Source organism: Acomys minous (genome assembly GCF_964271855.1).
Source record: "Acomys minous genome assembly, chromosome: 17".
Lineage (NCBI taxonomy): Eukaryota > Metazoa > Chordata > Mammalia > Rodentia > Muridae > Acomys > Acomys minous.
The window spans coordinates 70,368,651-70,382,793 of record NC_140500.1 but is presented as its reverse complement, the minus strand read 5'-3'; the positions used below and the strand labels follow the sequence as shown (position 1 = coordinate 70,382,793).

The window sequence follows — 14,143 nt, the reverse complement described above, 5'->3', positions numbered from 1 at the left end:
ATGTGCACTGACAGATACAGGGAGGACTGCGCTTACATTTTTGGAGAATCCGCTCATCCAGGTTTTCACATAAGGCATCCACTTGAGCTCTTCGGGATCCACAAACACCATCCCACATCGGCTGACGGTTGCAGGAGACGCTACCTTGAGATCTTGTACCTAAAGTTGAACAGGAAACAGCTAATAGGTAGCTTCCATAACCTTTCAACTTTACTAATAAGGAAACACACTTTTTTTTTTCTGAGACAGAGTTTTTCTGTGTAGCCCTGGCTGTCCTGAAACTCTTTGTAGGCCAGGCTGGCCTCGAACTCAGAGAGATCACCTGTCTCTGTCTCCCAAGGGCTGGGATTAAAGGCGTGTGCCACCATACCCAGTTTATCTAATTCTTAAGTGTACGCAGTAGGCACTGTCTTTCCTCCTTTTAAAATTCTATTTACTTTTTTGTCAGTTTTGTATCCTAAAATTTAGACACATACAATGTATACAGTGGATACTCTATGTATTTGATGGATCGCGAGGCTACGGTTGGTATTTTCTGTGAATTTTGGTAGCTGTGTTTGACTCCCCCCTTCTCACAGTCCCTTACAAAGAGAAAGTCCACTCCTGCCACAGTGGGAGAATTTATTCACAGAACACCTAACAGTGTTTTCCCTAGAAGTGAAAATTATGTAAGCCACACACATATCTATCTCCGAAAGAGAGCAAGTGAAGCTAGAATCAATTTTACTTCTATTTTTATAGAGAAATGAGAGCATCTGACAGGTATTGTCAAACTATGACAAAGAAAATTTTACTCAGTATTCAGCAAGCAAATAAAAACCACAGGCAAATGATGAAAACAATGGATCACTGTGATGTGATCTGTTTTTGGTGGTGGCATGTAAATTCCGTAAATATTTCGCCCCGCAGCAAAGCATGCATTTACCTCGAAAAGCATGTGGATCTGAGGGGTGAGTTTGATCCTTTCGCTGTTAGCCAGGCACAGCATCTTGTTGTCATCCAACACAGTATTCATGTTTTCAATCCAAAGAGCGTCCACTGGCCCGTCACTGATTATCCACTTATGATCTTCCGAAGTGTCATTCACGGCTGCTCGGACACTGAGTGCCATCAAACCATCCTTCCATTCCAAGGTCACGTTATTGACTTCCCCGTACAACTCACCCATGGTGATTGATTTTGGGTTAAGAACGTAGGTTTTTACTGGCTGATAAAAAGGATCGCCCAGGTTGAGTTTCTCCAGATTCCCCAAAGTTTGTGCTAATACTTGGTAAACAGTGGTCTTGCCACCTCCGGTCGGTCCGACCAACATGACGCCGTGCCTCACCAGCATAGTTTCGTATAACTGTATCACCTTTTTGACCATACATAACTCGGGCTGAAGGTTTTGTTCAATCATGACGTCCACAATTGTCGATTGCAAAATGCCATAGTCATGTTCCGGGATTTGAACTCCAGGGAAAAGATCAGATATGATCCCACTGACAAAACAGAGATGGCATCAGTTAGGGGTCACCAGCCATTCTTGATTTCCCGTACTTGTCATAAGTAACTGAATGGTCCTCTGACCATCCACAGCATAAGCCTGCCCTAGGCTGTGCTGGGATCTACACTTTCTGCTGATCCCATTTTCTGCGCAGCAGAAAAAGACCAGTGTTTTTTTCCTTTTCTTTCCTTTCCTTTTCTTTTCTTTCCTTTCCTTTCCTTTTCTTTTCTTTTGAATTTTTGTTTTTTTGTTTTTTCCTGCAAAATAGGATATCCTATAGGATGAACAATAGGAGTTATTTCTGTATTGTCCACAGTGCATGGTGGCCCAGTACCAAACACCTAACGGATGAATTTACCAATAGATTTAATTTTTTTTCATTTCGATGTTTCCCTAATGTATTATATGCGCTTATGACTATATGTGGATATTGAGAAAAATACGATGGAGGTGCAAATAGAAAATCAGTAGGTGCTTTGGCAGCCAGTTACAGGGTAACTCCATTTAAACTCTTTATATAAGGGTATATGTATATATACATATATGTGTATATATGCACATATGTATATATATATATATGTACATACAGGTATATACATATATATCCTAGGAAGCCTCTGGAGTAGAAGGTTTACATATGGCTTTTCCCCAAAGGTCTTGAGCCTTAGCTGTCTCTCTGCCTGCCTGCGCCTCTACCCTGTTCTCTTGCTCCTACCCCCACCTATCCTTCTGGATCCACTGTTCTGCTAAACCCTCTGTACCACTGTCCTCTCTCCCCTCCCTGAAAGCCCATCCCCCCGCCATGACCGTTACTAATTCCCCTACGGAACATGCTACAGTGGAAGGCACCCAAGAGGATATGGGCAGCACAAATTGGACTTAATCACTTAAAAACACACATAAACCTGATGGGTTGTGGTCATATGGTGGGGGAGGAGGCCCTCCTGTCTAGGGGAGGGGAATAGGGAGGAAGAAGGAGGGAGAGAGGGTGGGAATGTGAGGATACAAGCGAGGGGACAACAGTTGGGATGTAATATCAATAAATAATAATAAATTTAAAAACACATAACATTAGGTGGGTGGCTAGAAGGAGGTAATTTTGGGGGGGGGAGCAGGGGAAGGGGGTGAATGTGACCAAAACACACTGAGTGAAAACTTCAAAAGACAAATAAAATAGAAAATTAGTACTAGCTATAAAGGGAGGAAGTGAAGAGCTGAGAAAGTTCTGAGAAATGGTTGGGAGGAGATTCCTGTGGGAGGAAAGAGGGCAAGGCACCATTACTTCCAGACACATACTGGAGACACACTCATATGCGACAAGAAAACATAAGTAAACTGTTTGGGTGGTTCTCAACCTGGGGGTCACGTATCAGACCTCCTGCCTGTCAGACATTTACCTTACGATTCATAACAGTAGAAAATTACAGTTAATGAAGTAGCAATGAAATAACTCTCTGGCTGGGGTTCACCACAACATGAGGAACTATGTTAAGGGTCATAGTGTTAAGAAGGTTGAGAACCGCTTGCTTAGAGGAACAAAGGAGACTGATGGGGGTGGTGGTGGGAGGAGGGGGAGGGGGAGGGGGGGGGAGGAGAGATGGGGAGGGCTCAGCTGACATTCATACCCTTACAGTACTCTGGAAACCTTGGCTGCTTAGCTCAAGTGGTACTGCAGTTCAACTGTGCGGAGGGGCTGGGTGGGGCTGTGTATTCCCATCTGCCTTAGTCACACACTGTCTCAAACCCACAAACCAGGAGATGGCACAGGCATGGTGTCAACTATGGAGGGTACGATAAAACAAACAGAAGAGCTGAAAATGATGGGCTCCAGGGAGTGGGGTCTGGTGAAAGGCAAGATACTTTTGACTTCTATAAGGCTAATTTATATACTACCTTATTTTTAAGATATGTATATTTAAGTATACACTCTATGTGTATATAAGAAGTTATATTTAAAGTATATAACCTGGAGAAACAAAATCAAATGAATTAAAAAAGGAACTATTAAAGCAGTCATGCTTATGTTAAATTCCAAGCCTGACTTGTTTTTCAGACTAGAAATTTCTCTTAGACCAGGAATTTGTAGCCAAATGCCAATTTGTAAAATGACACAATTTGGTGATCAATATTTTTGAAAAGATAAAAGGTGATTAGAATAGCCTTGTAAGTTCAGTTCATACTTCTGCTTTTTATTTTTTTATTTTTTTTAGATAAGATCTCATGTAGCCCAGGCTAGCTTTCCATCCTTGATCTTCCTGCCCTCTCCCACATGGTAGGCTCATAGGTGAGTATGTCCCCACTGGCTGCTGCTTAAGGGATGCACATATCTCCAGAAAAGATTAGAAATGCATTGGTTTTAAAGAGACAGAGAACCCCTGAGCAGCAAGAGCCTTTTCCCTCTGTGGGTGCCTGTGCTTGATCCTGTGAGCTCTGGGAGCTCAATGCCCTGAGTCCTGGGAGCTTCACGCCATGAACTCTAGGAAGCTTGCCTGAACAGGAGGGCATCCTCTGTTAAGAATTTCGGCAAGTTGGAGTCTCTCAGCGCTCTGATCAGGACCACATCTTCGCTTAGGTCTGGGTTCTCTCTCTTTAGAGACCTAAATTCAAAAGAGTTGTTAGTAAGACACTGAAAGAATGGAAGACGGGATGGAATGTTCTAGGCCCGTGGGCCAGGGACTCCACTGAGATTCCTGCTAATAACTTATCATCCTGTGTGTATAACAGCATAGGGACAAAGCCTTCATTGGCCATAAAGCCCAGAGGACAGAGACAGGGACATTTCCTCAAAGACCCTCCCTCATCAATCTAGACTGTCCAATCTGAATTTAGAGCCCTGTAATTGTATCACCATGGGCACATCCCTGTCACTTTCTGTCCCCTCTGTCCTGAATTCCCTGCCTTTCTATTTTGCCTGCTCTTTGTAAAAAAAAACACTTATTTTATTTTTATTCATGTGTGTATGTATGTTTCCCATGGGAGCCAAGTGACGGTTGTCAAATTCCCTGGAGCTGGAGTTACAGGCAGTAGTGAGCTACGCAGTTGGGTGCTGGGCCCAGGGTGGGTGCTGAGAGTCAAAATCTGGGAGAGCAGAAAATGCTTTTAACTGCTGACCCATCTCTGCAATACTTTCTCTGCTCTTATCCATCCTTCAAAAGCAGCTGAACCACCCTCTCCTCCAGAAAGCTGCTATAGGCTAGTTTGTCTCTGCCGCAAACTTCAGGCACTGCCCTGTTGTTGTCTTCGGCACATCGTATAGATAGATGCCTGCACACTTGTTGGTCTCACCCACTGGGATGCAGCTATGTTCCCTGAATGCAAACAGATCTGAACATGCTGGATTCCTAGCTGTTACCCAGCTGTAAAGAGGAGCTGTACGGAATACGCTAGGCTACAGTAAAGGACTGAGCGTGGGGATGGCAGTGAGGCTTATGCCAAGCAAGCTTCAGGAGCCAGGTGGCCTGGGTGCACCCAACTGGGTTCAGTGAGTCCTTGTCTGACCGGAAGAGCTAGAAAAAGAACACATTTCATTTTAGGCTCTGGGCAAGTTGGGGACTGAGGAGGTGCTGGCTTCGAGTGGTCATAACGGGAAAGGGTAGAGCCTGAAACTGGAGCCTCCTTTGCTAGTGACCGGGAAGCAGTTTGTTTTGAATTTGAACCTTTGCTTTGAAGTCAGAGAGTCTGACATAATCACGGACCGAGAATAAACACCAAGTTCCTTTTAGCCCTCGGGGTTGTTTTAGGCAACCTGGGGTTCACCTTTCAGCCTGTGCATATCAGACCGTGAGCCTCTGGGTCAGCCTGACAGTTGCTGAGGCTTTTACGAAATAGATGTTATTTTATCTTTAATTGTATGCCTGTGGGGTATGTGTGAGTGAGTGCAGTGCCCATGGAGGTCAGAGGAGCGTATAGGATGTCTTGGGACTGTGGACAGCTGTGAGCCATCCGGCATGGCTGCTGGGAGGCAAACTCAGACCCTTCCGGAGCAGCAACTGCTCTTAACTGCTGATTCATCCCTCCGGCTGCAGTCATGGCGCTTGCTCTCTGAAACCCAATGCACCAGAGGAGTTCGGGAGAAACACAAGTTAGAGTCCAGTTGGGCTCACAGTACAGATGTGTCACTGGGTCAACCCAAGTGACAAAGGAGGGACTCTCAGAACAGCGGCAGCCCATGTTTATTACTCATTTGATCTTCATCAGGCATTGCTCTCAAAGCCTCTGTGAGTCGCCCATTCAAATCTGATTACGAGCTGCACTCTTGTCCATCCTTATCCCCCACCCCTCACTCTCTGTCTCTGTCTCCATGCCCCCACCATGCGTGTGTACTTCTGTGTGGCCACATATACATGGGGGACCAGAGGACAACCTTGCGTGTCCTTGGGAGCCACCCTCCTTGTTTTTTGAGGCAAGTTCTCTCACTGGCCTGAAGCTTACCGAGTCAGAGGTCCTGGCTGGCCTGGGAGGGAGGCCCAGGGACTTGCCTGCCGCTGCCTCCTCAGCAGCGCGATTGCAGGCATGCGAGGCCATGCTTGGCTTTCTTACGTGGCCTCTGAGGATGGACCTCCTAGTCTCATAGCCAGCACTTTCCTGCCTGGGCTTTCTATCTCCCCCGGGGTTCTTACCCAGCCATGACCAGCACGGACTTGACGGCTCTCATGCCAAAGTCGTAGTGATCCTGCTGGGACAGCTGCTCGCTGCAGAGCTTGTACATCTGCGTCATCTTTCTCGCTAGAATTTTACTTGACTCAAATCCTTCAGAATACAGAATTACCTAGGAGAGGGGAGAGGAGACGGTGTTGCACATTGTCATGCCTGCCACGTATTAGCCCGATACAGATGCACTTGACCCCAGGCTTTACACTGCATAGTGAGGAGACAAACAGGTTCCAGACTGTGGTAGGGATGTGACCGCTCTTATCGCTGATGTATCCTCAAGCTGTGAGCCACAATAAAACCTTCTCCCTCGAGTTGTTTCTGTCAGACATTTTTGTAACGGCGGCGAGGAAAGTCAGGGGCAGGATGGAAAGGGTTTTCTGTGCACCAGGAAGACTGACAGGCGGAGATAGCCCGGGGACCCTTGAGTAGTGATTCTGCCATCTTTACAGATCGTGACACTTGGGTTAAGGAGAAGTTTTGTCTATTTTTTCTTTCTTTTTTAAAAAATGTTCACATAGAGGTTGAATGGTGGTGTAAACTCTGAACACAAAAGCAAGAATTGGGCTTCTCCAGGCTGAGAAGGACAGCTGCCCTCCAGGCTGAGGAGGAGGAGAGCTACCCTCCAGGCTGAGGAAGAGGAGGAGAGCTGCTCTCTAGGCTGAGGAGGAGGAGAGCTGCCCTCCAGGCTGAGGAGGAGGAGGAGAGCTGCTCTGGTGGAATGCAACGATTACTGCTCCTTCAACCAAGGCAACCTAAGCAAAGGTTTTTGTCCCCTCTCCATCCCAGAGAGAGAGAGAAAGTCCCAGGGCTTGAATCCAGGTTTTCAGAATTGCAAGTGCCTTTTCCTGCTAAGCTCTCTTGCTGCTCAAATCTTAGTGTCTCCGACAGCAGAGGTAAAAATGGAGTCTTCCCATCATAGCCATGACCTGCCTCAACCGTAGCAAGGGAGCTAAGGAGCAGGGTTTGGACCACACAGCTCACCTCACTGCTCTGCTTTCTTTGTGGCTCTTGCACTGTTGGTTTCACAGTGCTCTGCACACCGTAGGCGATTATGTAAAACATACTACATGGCCGTCCGTTTTCAAAGATGCTTCGAGTCAGTTTAAGTCCAGACACAGGAGCCCTGCTAGAGTCTGCTAAGCTATGTACCCCAAGCTACAAGCTTAGAATAGAAAATTATTAAGAGCTAATCTTGCCTAATGACTTGCAGATGTGACATGTGACAAGGTCATAATACCCAATAAACTTAAAAGGCAGAGTTGAAGATAAACTCACATGATTTTTTTTGTTGTTGTTGTTCAGAATAGGACAAACATAAGCAGCAGAGGGAAGATAAGACCAGATGGTTTGTAAGATCAAATTCTGCTGATGCCTCAGCCACGGAGGCAAAGGGGCGGGGCTTGTGCTTCAATCAGTGGCCTGCCATTCTAGGCTGTGGCCCAGCCTTGCAAGGTCAGAAAGTAAACTGCCTTGCTTTCCCTGCTTGGAGTCTGCAGTGCTCTAATTATGGAGGGAGGATATTTGTCAGAGTTAAAAGCATTTGCTGGGGAGAAGCCCTGACAAGATTCATCTGTGACAAGCACGGGAAACATGCCCAGGAGACTGGACTTTGAAATTCCTCCCATTCAGGACCAAACAGCACAACAATAGGACAAAGTGGGCCATGTGAGCACAGTGTTGAACAGGTCACAGAAGCGAGAGCAAAAGTGTTGCTTCTTTGAGCTGCCCTCCGCACCGTCACACCCACAGGAGATACAGGACACCTCAGAATGCTTCAAGCGTTGTGCTAACTCAAGTTGAAGTTCCTCCAGTGGTGGTTTAGTCTAGCCTTAGTCAATGCCTTTTACTTCAGGTAAAAGATTCTTTAATAATTCACAGGGATGGATTAGCCACAGGAGTAACTGGTGCTTTCCGAGAAATTCCATTCTAAAAGGGGAAGTGTCCATCGATATGAAATGCAGCACAGAGCTCAAGGGAGCTTTTGGAGTTCTGAAAGGAAGCCATGCATTTTGGTCTTGGCGCCAGACGGATGAATCTCTGTGAAAACACTTGCTCGTATTTTTATGAGCCCTGTTTACTTTTTATTGTACATAAAGCATACCTCAATTAAATGTGCTTTGAGAAACACATGTAAAACTTGTACACATGAATTCTTAGATAGGACAAAAGAACAAAAATGTTCAAATAAAAGGATTCCTTAATAGATATAGAAAGACTAAACAACCATAATCAATTTATTCATGATTATTGGTTTTTATCTAAACTATTAAAGACTACAAATGAACCCTATTCTTAATATTCAAGTGATTATTAATATTCAAGTAATTAATACAGCTTTGACTCAATACTACTTTCTATTTTTTCTTTTCTTTTCTTTCTTTTTAAAAAAGATTTATTATTTATTTATTATCATGTATACTGTGCTCTGCCTGTATGTACACCTGTAGGCCAGAAGAGGGCATTAGATCACATTACAGATGGTTGTGAGCCATCATGTGGTTGCTGGGAATTGAACTCAGGACCTCTGGAGGAGCAGTCAGTGCCCTTAACCTCTGCGCCATCTCTCCAGCCCCCTTCCTTTCTTTTTTTTGAGATGAAATCTCACTCAGTTATCCACGCTGGTTTTGAACTTCCAGTGATCCTCCTGTTTTAGCCTTCCGAGTATTAAGATTACAGGCAGGAGGCACCAGACTGGGCTCAATTACTTCTTGACCTTAATTAAATTTATATCCAAAGAGGAATGAGGATAACGCTATCTTTTTAGAACGAATCCCAACATTTTAACTCCTAGAGCTGAATTAGATTAAGTCCCAGTAACTGGATTAATTGAATACATTGTGTCATTCCATGCTTAGGAGTCTGATATATTCTATAAACCATTTGGAACAGTCTGAATATTAGCAGTAAGACTGAAAACTAAACAAGCGTGCAGAACAAAACATTTTCTTTTTGCTTGAATTTACACTTAGGGTACACATGAATAATAATGAATAGCCATTGCTTGGGTGCTTAGAAAATGAGATGGTGGAAGTTGTCAATTTGTCACACTCTAGAATCGCCTGGGAAGAGAGGTCCTAGTGAGGGAGTGTCTACCCCAGGTTGGCCTGTGGTTATGTCAGTGGGGGATGTCCACTGTGGGCAGCACCACTCCCTGGGCTTAGGTCCTGGACTATCTAAGTGTATAAGTGAGCTGAGTACAAGTATGCAATTGTGCATTCACTTCTCTGCTCTTGTCTGTGGATGTGACTCACTGTTTTAAGTTCCTGACCTCTTTTCTTGTCAGGTCTGATGAACTGCAATCTGGAATTATGAGCTAAAATAAATCCTCTCTTTCCTAAGTTGCTTTTGGTTGTGGCACTTTATTACAGTAACAAAAATGAAACTAGGAAATAAAAGGAGTTTCTGTCTTGACAGAATTAGATGGCAAATAAAACGAACCGTGCATAAAACCCTGCTTCGTTATCGTCTGATGCTCACCTCTGCGATCAACGCGTAATTGGGAACCATCATAGCGAACGGTCTGAACAGCGCTTTCAGGTTGTCTGGCAACTCCGTCCTGCCTGCATAGCCAGGGTTCATGGTAATGAAAGCCGCGCAGGTCATGATAAGCTTGATCTCTCGCCCCTCAAACATGAACCTGGAGAGCTGTTCACGGAGAAGGCATAAGTAAGCGATTCTCTGGGGGGCTTGTAAATTCTTTCACACAGCCATGGCTTGAACCAGAGACTTACTTAAGGGAAGACCGAGGAGAGCCCGCCGAATCCTGCTCTGGGATTGAGGAAGCTTTCTCTTGATCAACCAACCTCCAGTCTCTTCTGGGTTCAGTGTTATTGCTTCCTGCCTTACCTTACCCAAGTTGTGTGCCCTTTCCTGGCCAGGTCTTGAGAGCTTCCGGTCTCAACCAATGCTGAGACTCTTCACCTTCAATGTCCGGCCCCCTCCCTGCTCCAGGAAATTTCAGTCTAGTTTTCATCTTTGAGTGGTGTGGCCCCTTTATCACAGCACTACTTCCCCACTTTCATTTAACAGTAGGTGATTATTGAACATCTGTTTCAGGTTGGAGGCCTGGGTGAGCCAATGTTACCCAGGGTTGAAGGATGCTTCCACTTGAACCCTGCCGTGTGCAGTCAGACCTAGACACTGTGACCATTCCTCTGTGTGTGTGTGTGTGTTTGTGTGTGTGTTTGTGTGTGTGTGTGTGTGTGTGTGTGTGTGTGTGTGTGTACGCAAAACCCATGCTGGGGGAACAGACCTGAAGAACGAGGAGGAATGTTTTAGGCAGCTTTTTGGGCAAGAGGAGCAAGCACAGGGGAGAACACTGCATATTCAGGGAACAAGCAGGACCCACTTGGCTAAAGAGTAACAAAGTTAAGATGGAAGCACAGCTAGGCCTGGCACTGTGGGCTCAATGCTAATGTTCCCCATGTTTGAACATTCACTTCCAACTGGCGATGCTGTTTCAGAAAGCTGTGGAACTTTGACAAGGCAGTGACTCAATGGCGGAAGTGAATCACTAGAGGTAGGCACTGAGGCTTTATAGTCTGGACTACATCCTGTCTGCTCTCTATTTCCTGACTGGCCAGTTACCTCAGGCTCATACCACTATGCCTTCATGACCATGTCTTAGCCTTCAAGCCTTTACTTCCATCCCTTCCCCCCGCTGTGATGAGGACTGTATCACCCCTAACTGTAAGCCAAAATAAGCCCCTCTTCCCTAAGGTTGCTCCTGACAATGAGAAAATTACGAGTACACTGGGCTCCGAGCATCAGGGGGTCTTTCATTCTAAGTTAAAGAATTCCTCCTTTGTCTCATGGCTTGTGGGAAGCAAAGAAGCCTTTCTAGTGTTGGGGTAGAGGTGACAACGGAGAGTCTGGGCAAACTACAGTCTGGGATATGTGTGAGAATTGTCACTGGGGAGCCAGGATCTGAGAAGTATATGTGTGGGTGAAGGGCTCCCAGCAGATGCAAATCTAGTGACAGTTTTGATTCTGGGCTGATGGTAGAGAGACAAGACAGATGAAGGCCAGGTTCTGAGTTGGGCCACGGGATGAAGTTGCTGTTCTAGGCCTGAGACAATGGGGAAGACCTGGGAGGAGCCGAGCCCTGTGTCATGGTGGGTGATCTGGCTGCCTCAGAACAGATAGCTGTACTGCTCAAGACTCTACACCTAGGGTTCAGTGTCTTATTTGGTTCTAAGGGTGTGGCCCACTAGACTACAGGGCGGCCCTCCAGCTGGGAATGTGTCAACCTGCCTCCATTCTCTCTGGTTCCTGCCCCTGTGAGCTCCAGATTTGCTCTCTGGGAAGGATTTGAAATTCTATCTGGAAACCTTTGCATGTAATCCACCCTTCACAGAGTGGGAGGAAAGCAGCACAGAATGCAGACAGCAGGAGCCACTTAGATTTAGGCGTGTGTATCTGTGATGTCCCTAGAAATACTTTCTAACTTCTCTGAATCTTCTACACCTGTAACCATCTCCTTCACAAAAGGTTAATGAAAATACAAAAACACCACAGATATTTGCTCACTCAGCCACTCACTGAAAGTCCAGTCTGTCCTTTCTTTCTTTTTTTTTTCTTTCTTTCTTTTTAAAATAATTGGCTATTTTGCAGAGATCATATTTTTAAAATCCTCAATTTTTTGCTGGTTAAAAAAACCTTTTTAAATTAAAAATTTCTTAACTGTTTCCTGCATGGTTTGCCTACTCAGTCACCACCCACAGGACTTTGAGAAGTCATAGGAATGTGTAGGCACAAAGCCCAGCTTCATTTCCACCTTTGTGGAAAGGGACAGAGCCTGGGGAGAGTGACCTCTTGGGGTGTCCACATTGGACTTTATAACTCTTTACCAGGTCACCTTTCAATAATAATTGACCCCTGAGCTGGGGTGAGTCCAAAGACCCTCCAGCTTTGCAATATGAATTTTATTGATGGAGCCTGAGGAAGGTGAGTGTCTTCTGGAAGGAGCTGAGGGAGGAGTTAAGAGACTTGCAGGAAGATTTGCAAGAGTTAGTTCCCTTCAGGGACTGAGGAAAGCTCAAGTTTGTGCAGGCTGAGTTGTGCTGCTCCTTAGTGACCAAGCCTAGAAGGTGCCATCCTTCACAACCATCGCCTCCCAAGTACAGCCCCGTCTTCAGGGATAAGGTAAGTAGCAGAGCCACTCAGAATCTTCATTTGTCCCTCAGATTTTGCAGTTCAGTGAGCTCTGCTGGGGTCGCTGGAAGAAGTATGGACTTTTGGGGATTCTCAGATTTTCTCTCCTATTTTCCCAATAACACTTGGTTGACCCTGGAGGCCACGAAGAAAATTGTGTGGCCCAGAAAAGGTGGCATTAGAGAAACAGGTGTGTAAATCTCAAAAGTAAGGAGAAGAAAGTGAGGAGTGTGTGTGTGTGTGTGTGTGTGTGTGTGTGTGTGTGTGTGTGTGTGTGTGTGTTCTGGAGGTGAAAGAAGGGTTTCCTGAGCACAGACACTGGGTCTCATAGTCTCTATGGGACCAGGACCCAGCATAGAATGTTTTTTAAAAAAATTTGTTTAGACTAAGACTTCATATACCCAAGGAAATGCTGTCACTGTGGCATTCACCATTATACTGAAGGCATGCCCTTCCTAAGGCACTGTTCACTGCATTAAGGCCAATTTGAGAAGGCTACACTGAAGCCAGCCACCCCGCCATCTCACCTTTGCGGCTTTGGCGTTCCTGATGGTGATGAGTTGCTGGGCAATGACTGACAAGACTTCGATGTCTATGCGATTGAATTCATCGAAGCAGCACCAGGCCCCCGACTGTGCCAAGCCACTGAAGAAGCGCCCCATCATCTGAAATGCAAGCAAAGTCGCTCAGCTTCAGGCCGCATTGTTGGTCTCCTCTAATGTTTACAATCAGGAGCAAAGACAGTAAAGAAAGGTGTTCTCTGGGATGCTGTGGCGATGGTACCCTAATGATGTTAAGCATCGCGTACCCCCATGTGCCCCCAGCGAGCTCATGTCTACAGGGGCATGTCTTTTTGCTTTCCTTGAAGTGGTTTGAATCTGATTTTTCTCTTAAATACATTGATAACCTGGAACATATCTCCTTGGGAAATCTTTATTCATAACTGCCACTTAGTTTTGGCAAATACTTACAGGTTCTCAAAAAAGAAAGATAACACATGGAAGAGACAAACTTGAGGGCTTTGAAGAGGCCTTGGGGAACTTCCGTTGTCTCTGAATGGTGCCCACTGTGTCGGGCAATACACGAGAACTCCGAGCAGAGGCACTGCTGCACTGGGAGTGGGTCCTGATTTGTTCTTTTTCATTAAAAAAAAAAAGATTTATTTTTTATGTTATGTTTGAAAATTTTTTCTATGCATATATGTGCACCATGTGGGTGCAGTGTCCACTGCAGCCAGAAGAGGGCATTGGATCCCCTGGAACTGAGGTTACAGTTGTGAGCCACCTGCCAGGAGCTGAACCAGGAGCTTGCAAGAGCTTCCAGGGCTCTTAACTGATAAGCTGAGCCACCTTTCCAGCCTCTGTTGACTTACTCTATAGCAGAATCCTAATGGGGTTAGGGTCAGGAAAGCAGAGACAAGGAAAGAAAGATGATTCCAGATCTCTCAATTCAGTCATCGACACTCAGTAATAATAAAAGATGGCTTGGGGCTGGAGGGATGGCTCAGCTGTTAAGAGCACTGACGTTCTTCCTGAGGACCCAGGTTCAATGCCCAGCACCCACATGGCAGCTCACAACTATAACTCCAATATCTGACACCCTGACACAGATGTTCATGCAAGCAAAATACCAACGCACATCAAATGAGAATAAATAAATTATTGAAAAGAAAAAGACAGTTTATTCAGGAGAGAGCACAGCCGAAATGTGAACACTTAGAAGGAAGACTCTCAGCTGTCACTCAACAAGTGGCACTGGCTTCTCATGCCCAGACTCGCTGGGCACATATGTGATCTGTATGTGCTATAACCTCAGGGCCCAGCTCACATTCTGGGGAAGCAAGCATCCCAC

At 45.6% G+C, this 14,143-nt stretch overlaps 1 protein-coding gene across 3 annotated transcripts in view; it reads right to left on the bottom strand.

Moving 5' to 3' along the window:
- Positions 1 to 14,143, bottom strand: part of DNAH6 (dynein axonemal heavy chain 6) — a 211,276-nt gene that overhangs the window by 125,095 nt on the left and 72,038 nt on the right. For all 3 annotated transcript variants that reach the window (XM_084766547.1, XM_084766548.1, XM_084766549.1), the window contains exons 31-36: positions 12,820 to 12,957; positions 9,617 to 9,784; positions 6,106 to 6,254; positions 3,976 to 4,083; positions 926 to 1,481; positions 37 to 159 (exon numbers count right to left, since the gene is read on the bottom strand). In XM_084766547.1, coding sequence (XP_084622673.1) covers positions 37 to 159; positions 926 to 1,481; positions 3,976 to 4,083; positions 6,106 to 6,254; positions 9,617 to 9,784; positions 12,820 to 12,957 — 1,242 coding nt within the window. The remainder of the gene's footprint in view (positions 1 to 36; positions 160 to 925; positions 1,482 to 3,975; positions 4,084 to 6,105; positions 6,255 to 9,616; positions 9,785 to 12,819; positions 12,958 to 14,143) is intronic.